Source organism: Phocoena phocoena, chromosome X, assembly GCF_963924675.1.
Source record: "Phocoena phocoena chromosome X, mPhoPho1.1, whole genome shotgun sequence".
Classification (NCBI taxonomy): domain Eukaryota; kingdom Metazoa; phylum Chordata; class Mammalia; order Artiodactyla; family Phocoenidae; genus Phocoena; species Phocoena phocoena.
Genome location: NC_089240.1, coordinates 100,003,838 through 100,023,126, shown reverse-complemented (window position 1 = coordinate 100,023,126; position 19,289 = coordinate 100,003,838). Strand labels below are relative to the sequence as shown.

Here is a 19,289-nt window from a genome sequence, read left to right as displayed (position 1 = left end):
ACCTCCAGGCTAAGCTTTTTTTTAACTAAGAGGCAGATTATCCAGGAACTATATTAAGTCACATTTATTCGGCAGCGTCATCCTCCGCAGTGTAAGTAAAAGAGAACAGATCTTGAGTCACAGAGCCCAGCTTCTAATCTCGGTTCTGCAACTGACTACTTGCTCTAAGGCTCAGCGTACCCATATGTAAACAAGGATAAAGCATGTGGCATGTGTGCTCAATAAATATGAGAATTTCCAAGCTTGCTTCTTTAAAAAGGAGCGAAGAAATATATACATAAATATAGTCCCCTTTTTTTCTGGGAAGATCTTCAAACCAAAAATCATCATTTTTTATTACTTCTATTGATGTTCAAAAAAAATAACACTTTTATCCACACTGTCTCAGAGGACTTCTAAAACGTACCATGAGAAGTTAAAGGCACTATATTGAAGGATGGTCTGATTTTTCCTGCATTGTCCTTGACCATTACTTGGACACTGTGTTGTTCAAAACTGGAATCCTTCACCTTAGTCAGAGCAAAGGAACAACCAATGTGTTGACCTTCTCTATAGATGTCTTCACACTGAAGAACTTTTCCTAGGCTGCTGTGCCTGCAAGGTAAAATAAGACAACCTTCTGCATTATTTTTAACCAGATATTCAAGAAACAAAGGTAGAAGTTTATTTGTTTGGTTGTTTTTAAATGACTGAAGATGTCCATGAAAAGCCATATTTGCAAACTGGCAGGGTAGCATTTTTTAAAGCCCTATTTTATAATGTGGCTCCATTTCATACTCTAGGAAGAAGTGAATGATCCTTTTTCATGAATACTGGTACTTTCAATAGTTAGAGAAACTAGAAGAGTCCTGACTCTTTTTCCTCTTCTGTATGGGAGATGGCATGAGGTCAGGATGAGAAATGTTACGCTTCCTGAAAATGCCTCATCTGCTCAATCCCATGGTTCTCCTCTGGGCCCTCTGCCTGCTCCTTCCTTGTTTTCTTGGCTTGCTCCTCTCCTTTCTCCTATTCTCAGAGGATTCACATCCGGTCCTCAGCCCGCTGCATATCCCTCTCTATTTCTTACTCCTTCATCCATTCACCCATTTATCACTTCCACCCCTTGACTAGAATTTCTGCACTGAGGATTTTCCTAATCCTGACCTCTCGCCTTGGAGCTAGTCCCAGATTCCTAACCGCTCCACCTGAGTGTTCCACCCCCCTCAAATTCAGCAGCCAAAACGGATGCCCCCTCTTCCTTGCCAAACTGCCTTTTCTTCTAACCATCCCAGTTTCCATCAGTCGGAACTCAGTTTCTCTGGGCTTCTCGATTAGAGCCTTTGAAATCACTCACCTCTCTTCGCTTTCCCTATATTCTATCACCAAATTTTGTTACTTCTTCCTTTGCAAAGCTTCTGGGATTCTCTCCTATGATATTCCCCTCATCCTGTTTCAGGTCCTCATCACTTGAGGCTTCATGGCTTCTCCAGACTGACCTCTCTGACTTTATTAGTGTCCTCCAACCAGTGCCAGATCAATGTTCCAGAACACAATAGCTTTCTAAGTGTCTTACTCCACTGTGTGGTTCTAAATGCTGGTATCTTGTTTCCCATTTCAAAAAACCTCTACATATACCTTTCCCCAATGATCATCTAGCACAGCGCAGGCAGACAATGTGCTCATTACACTTTTTTGTCTAGACTATCAAAGGACTCTGTTTTATAGTAACTGGCAGAAGACACAGAGTCAACCCTTACATTATCAGTCACAAGGGGAGTTGTGCAAAGGTTCTGCAGAAAAGGAAGACAATTTAGAAAATGAAATAAGAGTAAAGAGTCCCAAACCCTCCACCTGTTTACTTCACAACCATCTGTGCTCATTTTAAAAATTCAGATTCCTCAAACCTTCTCCCAGAGAACCCTACTTAGAAGGTTTTGTCCAGGGCCTAAGGATAAGCATTTTGACAGCAATTCTCCAGGGGATTGTGCTGCAAAATCCAGTCTTATAAAACTCAGATCTTTCCCATAAATACAGTCGATTGATCTTTGACAAAGGAGCAAAGGCAAGACAATGGAGCAAAGATAGTCTCTTCAACAAATGGTGCTGGAACAACTGGACATCCACATGCAAAAAAAAATGAATCTAGTCACAGACCTTACACTATTCACAAAACTAAACTTAAACTCACAATGGATCACAGACCTAAATGTAAAATGCAAAACTATAAACCTCCTAGGAGATAACACAGGAGAAGAGCTAGACAACCTTGGGTATGATGATGACTTTTTAGATATAACATCAAAGGCATGATCTTTAAAAGAAATAATTGATAAGCTGAATTCCATTAAAATTAAAAACTTCTGCAAAAGATAATACCAAGAGAATAAGAAAACAAGCCACACACCGGGAGAAGATATTTGCAAAAGACACATCTGATAAAGGACTGTTATCCAAAATATACAAAGAACTCTTAAAACTCAACAATAAAACAAACAACCCAACTAAAAAATGGGCCAAAGATCTTCACAGACACTCTACCAAAGAAGATATATGGATGGCAAATAAGCATATGAAAAGATGTTCCACATCATATGTCATCAGAGAAATGCAAATTAAAGCAACAAGATACCACTACACACCAATTAGAATGTCCATAATCCAGAACACCAACACCACCAAATGCTGACGAGGATGTGGAGCAACAGGAACTCTCATTCACTGCTGGTGGGAATACAAAATGGTGCAGCCACTTTGGAAGCCAGTTTGACACTTTCTTACAAAACTAAACATATTCTTACCATATGATCAGCAATCATGCTGTTTGGTATTTACCTAAAGGAGCTGAAAACTTATGTGCACACGAAAACCTGCATACAAATGTTTAAAGCAGCTTTATTCATCATTGCCAAAGCTTGGAAGCAACCAAGATGTCCTTCAGTAGGCAAATGGATAAATAAACTGTGGTACATCCAGACAACAAAATATTATTAGCCTTAAAAAGAAATGAGCTATCAAGCTCTGAAATACATAGAGGAACCTTAAATGCATATTACTAAGTGAAAGAAGCCAATCTGAAAATGCTACATATGGTATGATTCCAACTATATGACATTGTGGAAAAGGCAAAACTATGCAGACAGTAAAAAGATGAGTGGTTGACCATGGAGGATAAAAAAATCAGTGGTTGCCAGGGGTTGGGGTAGGGGAAAGGTGAATTGGTGGAACACAGAAGATTTTTAGGGCAATGAAAATACTCTGTGTGATATTATAATGATGGATATATGTCATACATTTGTCCAAACCCATGAATGTAGAACACCAAGAGTGAGCCCTAAGGTAAACTATGGACTCTGGGTGATTATGATGTATCAGTGTAGCTTCATCAATTGGAACAAATGTACTATTGGTGGGGAATGTTGATAACGGGGGAGGCTATTAATTGTGGGGGCAGTGGGTATATGGAAAATCTCTGTACCTTCCTCTCACTTCTGTTGTAAACCTAGAACTGTTCTAAATAATGTCGTTTTTGAAAAAGAAAACAAAAATTCAGATCTAATGTATTTAGTTCTTCAAAAGCTGTGCAAAGAAATGCTTCAGTATAGAAAGTGACCTTGTCCCTTAAGAGATAGTACATAAGATTTTTCTTGTGGTTGTAGGTCCCTGTGGTTCATGAATGAAACAGTTTTTTAAAAGCTCAGTTACAGCCATGACTAGCTTTTAGATCAGACAGGCCTGAAATGTTTTCCACCCACAGCCAAAAATAAAAAACTAAAGAAACTTATGATATCATTTCTACATAACTAAAGAAAACTATGTAGAAAGTTAAATTTTTTTCAATAATGAATCTTTGAGATTCCTTTTTCATTTTTGTACCCTGAGTATTTCATATATGCTCATGGACCCCAGATATGAAATTAAAAAAAAATTTGTTGTTCTTTAGAAAAAAAATAGCGAAAGGAAAAATACCGGTTTTGAATAGACAACTTTCAAAATTTTGTGAAAGATTAGATGATAACCTAAGATAGGACGCATTCAAGTGCTTCCTGTTAAAAATCAAACACTGGAATCCACAGAATCATACTGTAGACATAAGGAGGAAATGGACAAATTAAAGACTATTTCCCCACTCTAAAGATGATTAATATGGTAAGAAATTCCCGAAAATTCATTGGCATGGCTAGTCTGTAGCTATTAAGGTCAGGCTCCCTTCAATGCCAGACTATCCCTGCAGGACTTCAAGTCATTGCCCCGAGGCTTCAAAACGACTCTGCGTTTTCTGACTGGTGATTAGGGAAACAGTCTCCGGCAGTTTGTTTGACAAGATTTAAACTGGTACCTAAACCAATTCTGAGTGCTTGATTATGAATGAGCCACATGTCTTTCTTTTGTGGTTTTGATTGGAAAGGACCTCTCTAGGGGAGAGCAGGAAGGAAGAGGTATGGGCTAGGCGCTAATTATGCGAGGTTGGGCAAGAGGCCAGCTATGTATACTGGCTACATCTGCAAGGGAGTGGGGATGAATAATAAAAAACAATATAGCCACCATGTATTGCATGCTTACTCTATAAATGTTAGCAGTTAGGCACAACTCTCAACACTCTTCATATAACAGCCCTCACAACATCCTTAAGAAGTAGCACTATTATTACTACCCCCATTTTACAGATTATAAAACTGAGGCTCAGAGAGAAGTGACTACCTCCAAATCACACTGCTAATAAGAAAGAGAGCCAGGATTTGAACCAAGGCAGTGTGGCTCCAGAAACAAATAAGCTGTGGGGTAGTAAGGGCAAAAGATACAGAATTTATACCAGTACTGTCCAACAACGTTTTCCGGGATTATGGAAACGTTTGAGATCTGTGCTGTCTGATTCAGCAGCCACTAGCCATATGTGAAATTGGCTACCAAGACTGAGCAACTGAAGTTTTAATTTGATTTAAGTTTAATTAATTTAAATTAAAACGTAAACAGTCATGTGTGACTAGTGGCCCTTGTATTGGCCAGCACAGGTCTATGTTACAGAAAGAGTCCATCCACGCTGATGACCAACTCTGGGAACATGTATGACAAGAAGTGGTATTACTGATGCCTGCTCCCCCCACCCCGGGTGCCAGCGAACCCCCACTCTCTGAGGATGGCTTCTTGCGCCACCTCCCATAGCTGTAGATTATCCCCTGCACCAAGGCATGAACTAAGGGCTGAAAGCCAGCCCGAGCACCATCTGCTGTCAGCTTTGGCAAGACACTGCATTGGCCCAGAACGTTTCAGCCCAGAGGAAGAAGAATGCCTTTCTACTTGGTCGGGCCAGTTTTTGTAATTTATTCATCAAGAGGGGATACTAGAGAGAAAGCTTCAAGAAGGCAGAGGAGTAAGCTGTGGAGATCACCTTCCTCCCCACAGATACATCAGAAATACGTCTACATGTGGAACAACTCCTACAGAACACCTGCTGAACACTGGCAGAAGACCTCAGACCTCCCAAAAGGCAAGAAACTCCCCACGTACCTGGGTAGGGAAAAAGAAAAAAGAATAAACAGAGACAAAAGAATAGGGATGGGACCTGCACCTCTGGGAGGGAGCTGTGAAGGAGGAAAGGTTTCCACACACTAGGAAGCCCCTTCACTGGCGGAGACCAGGGTGGCGGAGGGGGGAAGCTTTGGAGCCATGGAGGACAGCGCAGCAACAGGGGTGCGGAGGGCAAAGTGGGGATATTCCTGCACAGAGGATTGGTGCCGACCTGCACTCACCAGCTCGAGAGGCTTGTCTGCTTACACGCAGGGGTGAGTGGGGCTGGGAGCTGAGGCTCGGGCTTTGGAGGTCAGATACCAGGGAGAGGACTGGGGTTGGCTAGGTGAACACAGCCTGAAGGGGGCTAGTGCACCACAGCTAGCCGGAAGGGACTCTGGGGAAAAGTCTGGAACTGCCTAAGAGACAAGAGACCATTGTTTTGGGGTGCACGAGGAGAGGGGATTCAGAGCACCGCCTAAACGAGCTCCAGAGACAGTGCGAGCCGTGGAATATCATCACGGACCCCAGAGACGGGCATGAGACGCTAAGGCTGCTGCTGCAGCCACCAAGAAGCCTGTGTGCAAGCACAGGTCACTATCCACACCTCCCCTCCTGGGAGCCTGTGCAGTCCACCACTGCCAGGGTCCCGTGATCCAGGGACAACTTCCCCAGGAGAATGCACGGCGCACCTCAGGCTGGTGCGACGTCACGCCGGCCTCTGCCACAGCAGGCTCGCCCCACATCCGCGACCCTCCCTCCCCCAGGCCTGAGCGAGCCAGAGCCCCCGAATCAGCTGCTCCTTTAACCCCGTCCTGTCTGAGCGAAGAACAGACGCCCTCAGGCGACCTACATACAGAGGCAGGTCCAAATCCAAACCTGAACCCCAGGACCTGTGCGCACAAAGAAGAGAAAGGGAAATCTCTCCCAGCAGCCTCAGAAGCAGTGGATTAAAGCTCCACAATCAACTTGATGCACCCTGCATCTGTGGAATACATGAATAGACAACGAATCATCCCAAAACTGAGGTGGTGGACTCTGGGAGCAACTGTAGACTTGGGGTTTGCTATCTGCATCTAATTTGTTTCAGGTTTTATGTTTATCTTACTTTAGTATTTAGAGCTTACTATCACTGGTAGGTTTGTTTATTGATTTGGTCGCTCTCTTCCTTTTTTTTTTGTTTTTTTTGCGGTACGCGGGCCTCTCACTCTTGTGGCCTCTCCCATTGCGAAGCACAGGCTCCGGACGCGCAGGCTCAGCGGCCATGGCTCACGGGCCGAGCCACTCCACGGCATGTGGGATCTTCCCAGAACGGGGCACGAACCCGTGTCCCCTGCATCGGCAGGCAGACCCTCAACCACTGCGCCACCAGGGAAGCCCTCTTCCTTTTTTATATATATATATATATTTTTTTTTACTTTTTCTCCTTTTGTGTGTGTGTGTGTGTGTGTATGCATCTTTCTGTGATTTTGTCTGTATAGCTTTGCTTTTACCATTTGTCCTAGGGTTCTGTCTGTCCATTTTTTTTTTGTATAGTTTTTCACGCTTGTTATCATTGCTGGATTTGTTTCTTGGTTTGGATGCTCTCTTCTCTCTTTCTTTCTTCTTTTTATTACTTTTATATTTTTAATAATATATTTTAATTTTTTTATTTCAATAACTTTATTTTTCTTTCTTTCTGCCCTGTGGCAGACAGGGTCTTGGTGCTCCGGCCAGGTATCAGGCCTGTGCCTCTGAGGTGGAGAGCTGAGTTCAGGACAATGGTCCAACAGAGACCTCCAGGCTGCACATAATATCAAATGGCGAAACCGCTCCCAGAGATCTCCATCTCAACATTAAGACCCAGCTCCACACAACGACCAGCAAGCTACAGTGCTGGACACCCTATGCAAAACAACTAGCAAGACAGGAACACAACCCCACCCATTAGCAGAAAGGCTGCCTAAAATCATAATAAGGTCACAGACACCCCACCGGATGCAGTCCTGCTCACCAGAAAGACAAGATCCAGCCTTATGCACCAGAACACAGGCACCAGTCCCCTCCACCAGGAAGCCTACACAACCCACTGAACCAACCTCACCCATTGGGGCAGACACCAAAAACAATGGGAACTATGAACCTGCAGCCTGTGAAAAGGAGACCCCAAACACAATAAGTTAAGCAAAATGAGAAGACAGAGAAATACACAGCAGATGAAGGAGCAAAGTAAAAATCCACCAGACCAAACAAATGAAGAGGAAATAGGCAGTCTACCTGAAAAAGAATTCAGAGTAATGATAGTAAAGATGATCCAAAATCTTGGAAATAGAATAGACAAAATGCAAGAAACATTTAACAAGGACCGAGAAGAACTAAAGATGAAACAAACAACAATGAACAACACAATAAATGAAATTAAAAATTCTCTAGAAGAATCAAGAGCAGAATAACTGAGGCAGAAGAACGGATAAGTGACCTGGAAGATAAAATAGTGGAAATAACTACCGCAGAGCAGAATAAAGAAAAAAGAACGAAAAGAATTGAGGACAGTCTCAGAGACCTCTGGGACAACATTAAACGCACCAACATTCGAATTATAGGGGTTCCAGAAGAAGAGAAAAAGAAAGGGACTGAGAAAATATTTGAAGAGATTATAGTTGAAAACTTCCCTAATATGGGAAAGGAAATAGTTACTCAAGTCCAGGAAGCACAGAGAGTCCCATACAGGATAAATCCAAGAAGAAACACGCCAAGACACATATTAATCAAACTATCAAAAATTAAATACAAAGAAAAAATATTAAAAGCAGCAAGGGAAAAACAACAAGTAACATACAAGGGAATCCCCATAAGGTTAACAGCTGATCTTTCAGGAGAAACTCTGCAAGCCAGAAGGGAGTGGCAGGACATATTTAAAGTGATGAAAGAGAAAAACCTACAACCAAGATTATTCTACCAAGCAAGGATCTCATTCAGATTCGACGGAGAAATTAAAACCTTTACAGAAAAGCAAAAGCTAAGAGAATTCAGCACCACAAACCAGCTTTACAACAAATGCTAAAGGAACTTCTCTAGGCAGGAAACACAAGACCTACAATAACGAACCCCAAACAATTAATAAAATGGTAATAGGAACACACATATTGATAACTACCTTAAATTTAAATGGATTTAATGCTCCAACCAAAAGACACAGACTGCCTGAATGGATACAAAAACAACACCCATACATATGCTGTCTACAGGAGACCCACTTCAGACTTAGGGACACATACAGACTGAAAGTGAGGGGATGGAAAATGATATTCCATGCAAATGGAAACCAAAAGAAAGCTGGAGTAGCAATTCTCATATCAGAGAAAGTAGACTTTAAAACAAATACAACAAGAAGAGACAAAGAAAGACATTACATAACTATCAAGAGATCAATCCAAGAAGAACATATAACAACTGTAAATAATTATGCACCCAACACAGGAGCACCTCAATACATAAGGCAAAGGCTAACAGCCATAAAAGGGGAAATCGACAGTTAACACAATCATAGTAGGGGACTTTAACACCCCACTTTCACCAATGGACAGATCCTCCAAAATGAAAATAAATAAGGCAACACAAGCTTTAAATGATACATTAAACAAGATGGACTTAACTGACATTTATAGGACATTCCATCCAAAAACAACGGAATACACTCTCTTCTCAAGTGCTCATGGAACATTCTCCAGGATAGATCATATCTTCGGTCACAAGTCAAGCCTTGGTAAATTTAAGACAACTGAAATCATATCAAGTATCTTTTCTGACCACAATGCTACGAGACTGGATATCAATTTCAGGAAAAAAAATCTGTGAAAAATACAAACACATGAATGCTAAACAATACACTACTAAATAACCAAGAGATCACTGAAGAAATCAAAGAGGAAATCAAAAAGTACCTAGAAACAAATGACAATGAAAACACGATGACCCAAAACCTATGGGATACAGCAAAAGCAGTTCTAAGAGGGACGTTTATAACAATACAATCCTACCTCAAGAAACAAGAAATATCTCAAATAAACAACCTAACGTTAGACCTAAAGCAATTAGAGAAAGAAGAACGAAAAACCCCCACAGTTAGCAGAAGGAAAGAAACCATAAAGATCAGATCAGAAATAAATGAAAAAGAAATGAACGGACTTGAGGATATGGGGAGGGGGAAGGGTGAGCTGTGACAGGGCAAGAGAGAGGCATGGACATATATACACTAACAAACGTAAGGTAGATAGCTATTGGGAAGCAGCCGCATGGCACAGGGATATCGGCTCGGTGCTTTGTGACTGCCTGGAGGGGTAGGATAGGGAGGGTGGGAGGGAGGGAGATGCAAGACGGAAGAGATATGGGAACATATGTATATGTATAACTGATTCACTTTGTTATAAAGCAGAAACTAACACACCATAGTAAAGCAATTATACCGCAATAAAGATGTTAAAAAAAAAAAAGAAATGAAGGAAACAATAGCTAAGATCAAAAAAACTAAAAGCTGGTTCCTTGACAAGATAAACAAAATTGATAAACCACTAGTCAGACTCAAGAAAAAAAGGGGAAGACTCACATCAATAGAATTAGAAATGAAAAAGGAGAAGTAACATCTGACACTGCAGAAATACAAAGGTTCATGAGAGATTACTGCAAGCAACTATATGCCAATAAAATGGACAACCTGGAAGAAATGGACAAATTCTTAGAAAAGCACAACCTCCCGAGACTGAACCAGGAAGAAACAGAAAATATAAACAGACCAATCACAAGCACTGAAATTGAACCTGTGATTAAAAATCTTCCAAGAAACAAAAGCCCAGGACCAGATGGCTTCACAGGCGAATTCTACAAAACATTTAGAGAAGAGCTAACACGTATCCTTCTCAAACTCTTCCAAAATATAGCAGAGGGAGGAACACTCCCAAATTCATTCTACGAGGCCACCATCACCCTGATACCAAAACCAGAAAAAGATGTCACAAAGAAAGAAAACTACAGGCCAATATCACTGATGAACATAGATGCAAAAATCCTCAACAAAATACTAGCAAACAGAATCCAACAGCACATTAAAAGGATCACACACCATGATCAAGTGGGGTTTATCCCAGGAATGCAAGGATTCTTCAGTATATGCAAATCAATCAAAGTGATACACCATACTAACAAACTGAAGGAGAAAAACCATATGATCATCTCAATAGATGCAGAAGAATCTTTTGAGAAAATTCAATACCCATTTATGATAAAAACTCTCCAGAAAGTAGGCATAGAGGGAACTTACCTCAACATAATAAAGGCCATATATGACAAACCTACAGGCAACATCGTACTCAGTGGTGAAAAACTGAAACCATTTCTACTAAGATCAGGAACAAGACAAGGTTGCCCACTCTCACCAGTATTATTCAACACAGTTTTGGAAGTTTTAGCCACAGCAACCAGAGAAGAAAGAAAAATAGAAGGAATCCAAATCAGAAAAGAAGAAGTAAAACTGTCACTGTTTGCAGATGACAGATACTATATACAGAGAGTCCCAAAGATGCTACCAGAAAACTACTAGAGCTAATCAATGAATTTGGTAAAGTAGCAGGATATAAAATTAATGTACAGAAATCTCTTGCATTCCTATACAGTAATGATGAAAAATCTGAAAGAGAAACACTCCCATTTACCACAGCAACGAAAAGAATAAAATACCTAGGAATATACCTACCTAAGGAGACAAAAGACCTGTATGCAGAAAACTATAAGATACTGATGAAAGAAATTAAAGGTGATACAAACAGATACAGAGATATACCATGTTCTTGGATTAGAAGAATCAACATTGTGAAAATGACTATACTGCCCAAAGCAATCTACAGATTCAATGCAATCCCTATCAAAGTACCAATGGCATTTTTCACAGAACTAGAACAAAAAATTTCACAACTTGTATGGAAACACAAAGGACCCTGAATAGCCAAAGCAATCTTGAGAGAGAACGACGGAGCTGGGGGAATCAGGCTCCCTGACTTCAGACTATACTACAAAGCTACAGTCATCAAGACAGTATGGTACTGGCACAAAAAGAGAAATATAGATCAATGGAACAGGATAGAAAGCCCAGAAATAAATGCACACAAATAGGGTCACCTTATCTTGGATAAAGGAGGCAAGAATATATAATGGAGAAAAGACAGCCTCTTCAATAAGTGGTGCTGGGAAAACTGGACAGCTACATGTAAAAAATGAAATTAGAACGCTCCCTAACACCATACACAAAAATAAATTCAAAATGGATTAAAGACCTAAATGTAAGGCCAGACACTATAAAACTCTTAGAGGAAAACATAGGCAGAACACTCAATGACATAAATCACAGCAAGATCCTTTTTGACCCACCTCCTAGAGAAATGGAAATAAAAACAAAAATAAACAAATGGGACCTAATGAAGCTTAAAACCTTTTGCACAGCAAAGGAAACCATAAACAAGACCAAAAGACAACCCTCAGAATGGGAGAAAATATTTGCAAATGAAATAACTGATAAAGGATTAATCTCCAAAATTTCCAAGCAACTCATGCAGCTCCATATCAAAAAAATGAACAACCCAATCCAAAAATGGGCAGAAAACCTAAATAGACATTTCTCCAAAGACATACAGATTACCAACAAACACATGAAAGAATGCTCAACATCACTAATCATTAGAGAAATGCAAATCAAAACCACAATGAGGTATCACCTCACACCAGTCAGAATGGCCATCTTCAAAAAGTCTACAAACAATAAATGCTGGAGAGCGTGTGGAGAAAAGGGAACGCTCTTGCACTGTTGGTGGGAATGTAAATTGATACAGCCACTAGGGAGGACAGTATGGAGGTTCCTCAAACAACTAAAAATAGAACTACCATATGACCCAGCAATCCAACTACTGGGATTACATATACCGTGAGAAAACCATAATTCCAAAAGAGTCGTGTACCACAATGTTCATTGCAGCTCTATTTACAATAGCCAGGACATGGAAGCAACCTAAGTGTCCATCGACAGATGAATGGGTAAAGAAGATGTGGCACATATATACAATGGAATATTACTCAGACATAAAAAGAAACAAAACTGAGTTATTTGTAGTGAGGTGGATGGACCTAGAGACTGTCATACAGAGTGAAGTAAGTCAGAAAGAGAAAAACAAATACTGTATGCTAACACATATATATGGAATCTTAAAAAAAAAATAAGGTTCTGAAGAACCTAGGGGCAGGACAGGAATAAAGACGCAGATGTAGAGACTGGACTTGAGGACACAGGGACGGGGAAGGGTAAGCTGTGACAAAGTGAGAGAGAGGCATGGACATATATACACTACCAAACGTAAAAAAGATAGCTAGTTGGAAGCAGCCGCATAGCACAGGGAGATCAGCTCGCTGCTTTGTGACCACCTAGAGGGGTGGGAAAGGGAGGGTGGGAGGGAGATGCAAGAGGGAGGAGATATGGGGATATATGTATACATTAGCTGATTCACTTTGTTATAAAGCAGAAAGTAACACACCATTGTAAAGCAATTATACTCCAATAAAGATGTAAAAAAAAAAAAAAAAGCCTATAGTAACAGCTTTCTCCAGACTTCACCACAACATCATCAGGGCCAGGCTACTCCTTTTAAAGCTTAGTTCTCGGTCCCTTTCACTAGCAGTTCTTTCGGGTGGCAGATGTACTCAATCCTCCTCTGTTTTTATTCATCAACTATAATGCTCTTGAGTTGTTTATCCCTCCCTTCTAAGTCCTCACCCCAGTCCTGAATGTTGTCTAACTTTGGATCCTACCAAACATTGAAAACCTATTTATGGAGCACCTACCATGTATCAGGCACAGGGGGAAACAAGACACAGCCCCTGCTCTCAAGGGAGATGGCAGTCTGGGGAGGGTGACCACTAAGTAAACGGGAAATGCAACACGATGTGCTGAGTATTATGACACAGGAAGGTGCCAGATACTGTGGTACATGATGACTGGGGACATATCTAGCCTTGAGAGGTCAAGGAAGGCTTTCTGGAAGGGAAGTGATGTCTGAGCTAAGAAGGACAAATAAGGGGCATCCAGGTGAAAGGGCAAGGCTTGGGCTGTGAGGGAACGCAGGATGCTTCCGCTATTCTGGCTGAACGTTCGGTTTGGTTGCCACTCTTCTGTTTGAGTGTTTGAAGAGCGAGTTTGAGGAACTGGAAGAAGTTCGGTGTGGGCTCGGAGGTAGGTGCAAGAGGGGTGGGGGTCCATGGGGGAGACGAGACTGACGCTACAGAGATGGGCAGGAGCTGGAGCACAAAAGGCTTTGTCGGTCACGCTGGTGAATTTGGACTTTATCCTGCAGCCACCAGGGAGCCACTGAAGGGCTTTAAGTAAAGGAGAAGCAACAGGTACCACAAGCGGACAAGTGAAACTGCAAAACCTCAAGTGAGAATGATCTGTCCCGAGGGGTGGGGGGACTGAACTACACGATCTCAGTCTGGCTTCTCAACTTGGCCGGGAGCACCTCTGGGGACAGGGGAGGAGAGTGAATGCTAACGCCCCGGCAACTTGGGAGGTTTCTGTTAAAAAATTCATGTGATATTTTTATACTTTAAACATAGTTTTCTGTACAGAGTGTTCATTCTTTTTTTTTTTTTTTTTTTTTTTTTTTTTTTTGTGGTATGCGGGCCTCTCGCTGTTGTGGCCTCTCCCGTTGTGGAGCACAGGCTCCGGACGCGCAGGCTCAGCGGCCATGGCTCACGGGCCCAGCCGCTCCGCAGCATGTGGGATCTTCCCAGACCGGGGCACGAACCCGTGTCCCCTGCATCGGCAGGCGGACTCTCAACCACTGCGCCACCAGGGAAGCCCCAGAGTGTTCATTCTTGAATAAAGTAAGTTCAGTGTTGGCTTGTAGATAATAAAAAGAAAGTATTTGATTTTGATTCAATAAATGTTTCTCAATCCTGAAAAAAAAAATCGTGGCTGTTTTGCGTTCTATTGCATGACGCAGCCGTGAGTGTTTTCATATACCAAAAATATTTTACAGCAAGTCATCAGGCAAAATGGACGTTCCAGGATAAAGGCCATGTTTATACTATAGCTTAAGAAGTCCTGGATGTGGCCTTTCACACCCCACTCTCTCAGAAACAGTCTGAAGGAGCAATAGACTGGGGGACAAGGGCACATGCAGGGCAGACTGCCAACACTAGATCTCCTGCTTCCTCACCTGGAATCACACAGACTCAATGACCCCAGTCCTCAGACCACTCTTGCCCGGTGCCACCTCCAGCCTCAGAGACTCCACCCCGACCAGGCAGTGCACCCCCTTTATCAAAGCCTCTCAGCCTCGCTCCGCCACCACCCCAAGCTCCACCGTCCCACCCCAAGCTCCACCGTCACTTCCCACAGAGTCTGCCTACGCTTCTGGAAGCCTCCATCATGCACTCTTATTTTATATAGACAATTGTGCCCGGTGCGGTCTCCTCCAAATTTGAAGCTTTAGGAGTGAAGAGACATGTTTCTTATCTCTGCTGCCCATTCAGTGCTTTACCCACAATGTGTGATAAAGTTTTACTGAATTGAATTGATTATCCTGGCCCTTTCATCCTTGTTCTGCTGTTATTAATTCTAGGCTCTAGAGAGAGCAGACATCAGAAGCAAGAAGAACTACAATCCTGCAGCCTGTGGAACAAAAACCACATTCACAGAAAGATAGACAAGATGAAAAGGCAGAGGGCTATGTACCAGATGAAGGAACAAGATAAAATCCCAGAAAAACAACTAAATGAAGTGGAGATAGGCAACCATCCAGAAAAAGAATTCAGAATAACGATAGTGAAGATGATCCAGGACCTCAGAAAAAGAATGGAGGCAAAGATCGAGAAGATGCAAGAAATGTTTAACAAAGACCTAGAAGAATTAAAGAACAAACAAACAGAGATGAACAATACAATAACTGAAATGAAAACTGCACTAGAAGGAATCAATAGCAGAATAACTGAGGCAGAAGAACAGAGAAGTGACCTGGAAGACAAAATGGTGGAATTCACTGCTGCGGAACAGAATAAAGAAAAAAGAATGAAAAGAGATGAAGACAGCCTAAGAGACCTCTGGGACAACATTAAACGCAGTGACATTTGCATTCTAGGGGTCCCAGAAGGAGAAGAGAGAGAGAAAGGACCCGAGAAAATATCTGAAGAGATTATAGTCAAAAACTTCCTTAACATGGGAAAGGAAAGAGCCACCCAAGTCCAGGAAGTGCAGAGAGTCCCATACAGGATAAACCCAAGGAGAAACACGCCGAGACACATAGTAATCAACTTGGCAAAAATTAAAGACAAAGAAAAATTACTGAAAGCAGCAAGGGAAAAATGACAAATAATGTACAAGGGAATCCCCATAAGGTCAACAGCTGATTTCTCAGAGGAAACTCTACAAGCCAGAAGGGAGTGGCATGATATACTTAAGGTGATGAAAGGGAAGAACCTACAACCAAGATTACTCTACCCGGCAAGGATCTCATTCAGATTCAATGGAGAAATCAAAAACTTTACAGACAAGTAAAAGCTAAGAGAATTCAGCACCAACAAACCAGCTCTACAACAAATGCTAAAGGAACTTCTCTAGGCAGGAAACACAAGACAAGAAAAGGACCTACAATAACAAACTCAAAACAATTAAGAAAATGGTCATAGGAAGATACATATCGATAATTACCATAAACATGAATGGATTAAATGCTCCAACCAAAAGACACAGGCTTGCTGAATGGATACAAAAACAAGACCCATATGTATGCTGTCTACAGGAGACCCACGTCAGACCTACGGACACATACAGACTGAAAGTGAGGGGATGGAGAAAGATAATCCATGCAAATGGAAATCAAAAGAAAGCTGGAGTAGCAATTCTCATATCTGAGAAAATAGACTTTAAAACAAATACAACTACAAGAGACAAAGAAGGACATTACATAATGATCAATCCAAGAAGAACATATAACATTTGTAAATATTTATACACCCAACATAGGAGCACCTCAATACATAAGGCAACTGCTAACAGACATAAAAGGGGAAATCGACAGTAACACAAACATAGCAGGGGACTTTAACACCCAACTTTCACCAATAGACAGATCATCCAAAATGAAAATAAAAAAGGAAACAGAAGCTTTAAATGACACAATAGACCAGATAGATTTAATTGATATTAATAGGACATTCCATCCAAAAACAGCAGATTACACTTTCTTCTTAAGTGCAGATGGAACATTCTCCAATACAGATCACACCTTGGGTCACAAATCAAGCCTCAGCAAATTTAAGAAAACTGAAATCATATCAAGCATCTTTTCTGACCACAACGCTATGAGATTAGAAATGAATTACAGGGAAAAAAATGTAAAAAAAACAAACACATGGAGGCTAAACACTACATTACTAAATAACCAAGAGATCACTGAAGAAATCAAAGAGGAAATCAAAAATACCTAGAGACAAATGACAATGAAAACACAACAATCCAAAACCTATGGGATGCAGCAAAAGCAGTTCTAAGAGGGAAGTTTATAGCTATAAAGGCCTACCTCAAGAAACAAGAAAAATCTCAAATAAACAATCTAACATTACACCTAAAGGAACCAGAGAAAAAAGAACAAACAAAACCCAAAGTTGGCAGAAGGAAAGAAATCATCAAGATCAGAGCAGAAATAAATGAAATAGAAACAAAGAAAACAATAGCAAAGATCAATAAAACTAAAAGCTGGTCCATTGAGAAGATTAAAAAAATTGATAAACCATTAGCCAGACTCATCAGGAAAAAGGAGAGGACACAAATCAATAAAATTAGAGCTGAAAAAGGAGAAGTTACAACAGATAACGCAGAAATACAAAGCATCCTAAGAGACTACTACAAGCAACTCTATGCCAATAAAATGGACAACCTGGAAGAAATGGACAAATTCTTAGAAAGGTATAACCTTCCAAGACTGAACCAGGAAGAAATAGAAAATATGAACAGACCAATCACAAGTAATGAAATTGAAACTGTGATAAAAAATCTTCCAACAAACAAACGCCCAGGACCAGATGGCTTCACAGGTGAATTCTGTCAAACATTTAGAGAAGAGCTAACACCCATCCTTCTGAAACTCTTCCAAAAAACTGCAGAGGAAGGAATACTCCCAAACTCATTCTATGAGGCCACCATCACCCTGATATCAAAACCAGAAAAAGACACTACAAAAAAAGAAAATTACAGACCAATATCACTGATGAATATAGATGCAAAAATCCTCAACAAAATACTAGCAAACAGAATCCAATAACACATTAAAAGGATCATACACCATGATCAAGTGGGATTTATCCCAGGGATGCAAGGATTCTTCAATATATGCAAATCAATCAATGCGATACACCATATTAACAAATTGAAGAATAAAAACCATATGATCATCTCAATAGATGCAGAAAAAGCTTTTGACAAAATTCAACACCCAGTTATGATAAAAATTCTCCAGAAAGTGGGCATAGAGGGAACCTACCTCAACATAATAAAGGCCATATACAACAAACCCACAGCAAACATCATTCTCAATGGTGAAAAACTGAAAGCATTTCCTCTAAGATCAGGAAGAGGACAAGGTTGTCCACTCTCACCACTATTATACAACATAGTTTTGGAAGTCCTAGCCATGGCAATCAGAGAAGAAAAAGAAATAAAAAGAATACAAATTGGAAAAGAAGAAGTAAAACTGTCACTGTTTGCAGATGACATGACACTATACATAGAGAATCCTAAAGATGCCACCAGAAAACTACTAGAGCTAATCAATGAATTTGGTAAAGTAGCAGGATACAAAATTAATGCACAGAAATCTCTTACATTCCTATACACTCATGATGAAACATATGAAAGAGAAATTAAGGAAACACTCCCATTTACCATTGCAACAAACAGAATAAAATACCTAGGAATAAACCTACATAGGGAGACAAAAGACCTGTATGCAGAAAACTGTAAGACACTGATGAAAGAAATTAAAGATGTTACCAACAGATGGAGAGATATACCATGTTCTTGGATTGGAAGAATCAATATTGTGAAAATGACTATACTGCCCAAAGCAATCTACAGATTCAATGCAATCCCTATCAAATTACCAATGGCATTTTTTACGGAACTAGAACAAATAATCTTAAAATATGTATGGAGACACAAAAGACCCCGAATAGCCAAAGCAGTCTTGAGGGAAAAGAACGGAGCTGGAGGAATCAGACTCCCTGACTTCAGACTATACTATAAAGCTACAGTAATCAAAATATGGTACTGTCACAAAAACAGAAACATAGATCAATGGAACAGGATAGAAAGCCCAGACATAAACCCATGCACCTATGGTCAACTAATCTATGACAAAGGAGGCAAGGATACACAATGGAGAAAAACAGTCTCTTCAATAAGTGGTGCTGGGAAAATTGGACAGCTACATGTAAAAGAATCAAATTAGAACACTCTCTCACACCATACACAAAAATAAACTCAAAGTGGATTAGAGACCTAAATGTAAGACCAGACACTATAAAACTCTCAGAGGAAAACATAGGAAGAACACTCTTTGACATAAATCACAGCAAGATCTTTTTCGATCCACCTCCTAGAGTAATGGAAATAAAAACAAATATAAACAAATGGGACCTAATGAAACTTCAAAGCTTTTGCAAAGCAAAGGAAACTACAAACAAGACGATAAGACAACCCTCAGAATGGGAGAAAATATTTGCAAATGAATCAA

The 19,289-nt window shown here is 40.6% G+C and overlaps 1 protein-coding gene across 1 annotated transcript in view; it reads right to left on the bottom strand.

Moving 5' to 3' along the window:
• The window catches only part of IL13RA1 (interleukin 13 receptor subunit alpha 1), a 64,291-nt gene that overhangs the window by 27,606 nt on the left and 17,396 nt on the right, over positions 1–19,289 (bottom strand). The window contains exon 5 of the mRNA XM_065900704.1: positions 407–594. Coding sequence (XP_065756776.1) covers positions 407–594 — 188 coding nt within the window. The remainder of the gene's footprint in view (positions 1–406; positions 595–19,289) is intronic.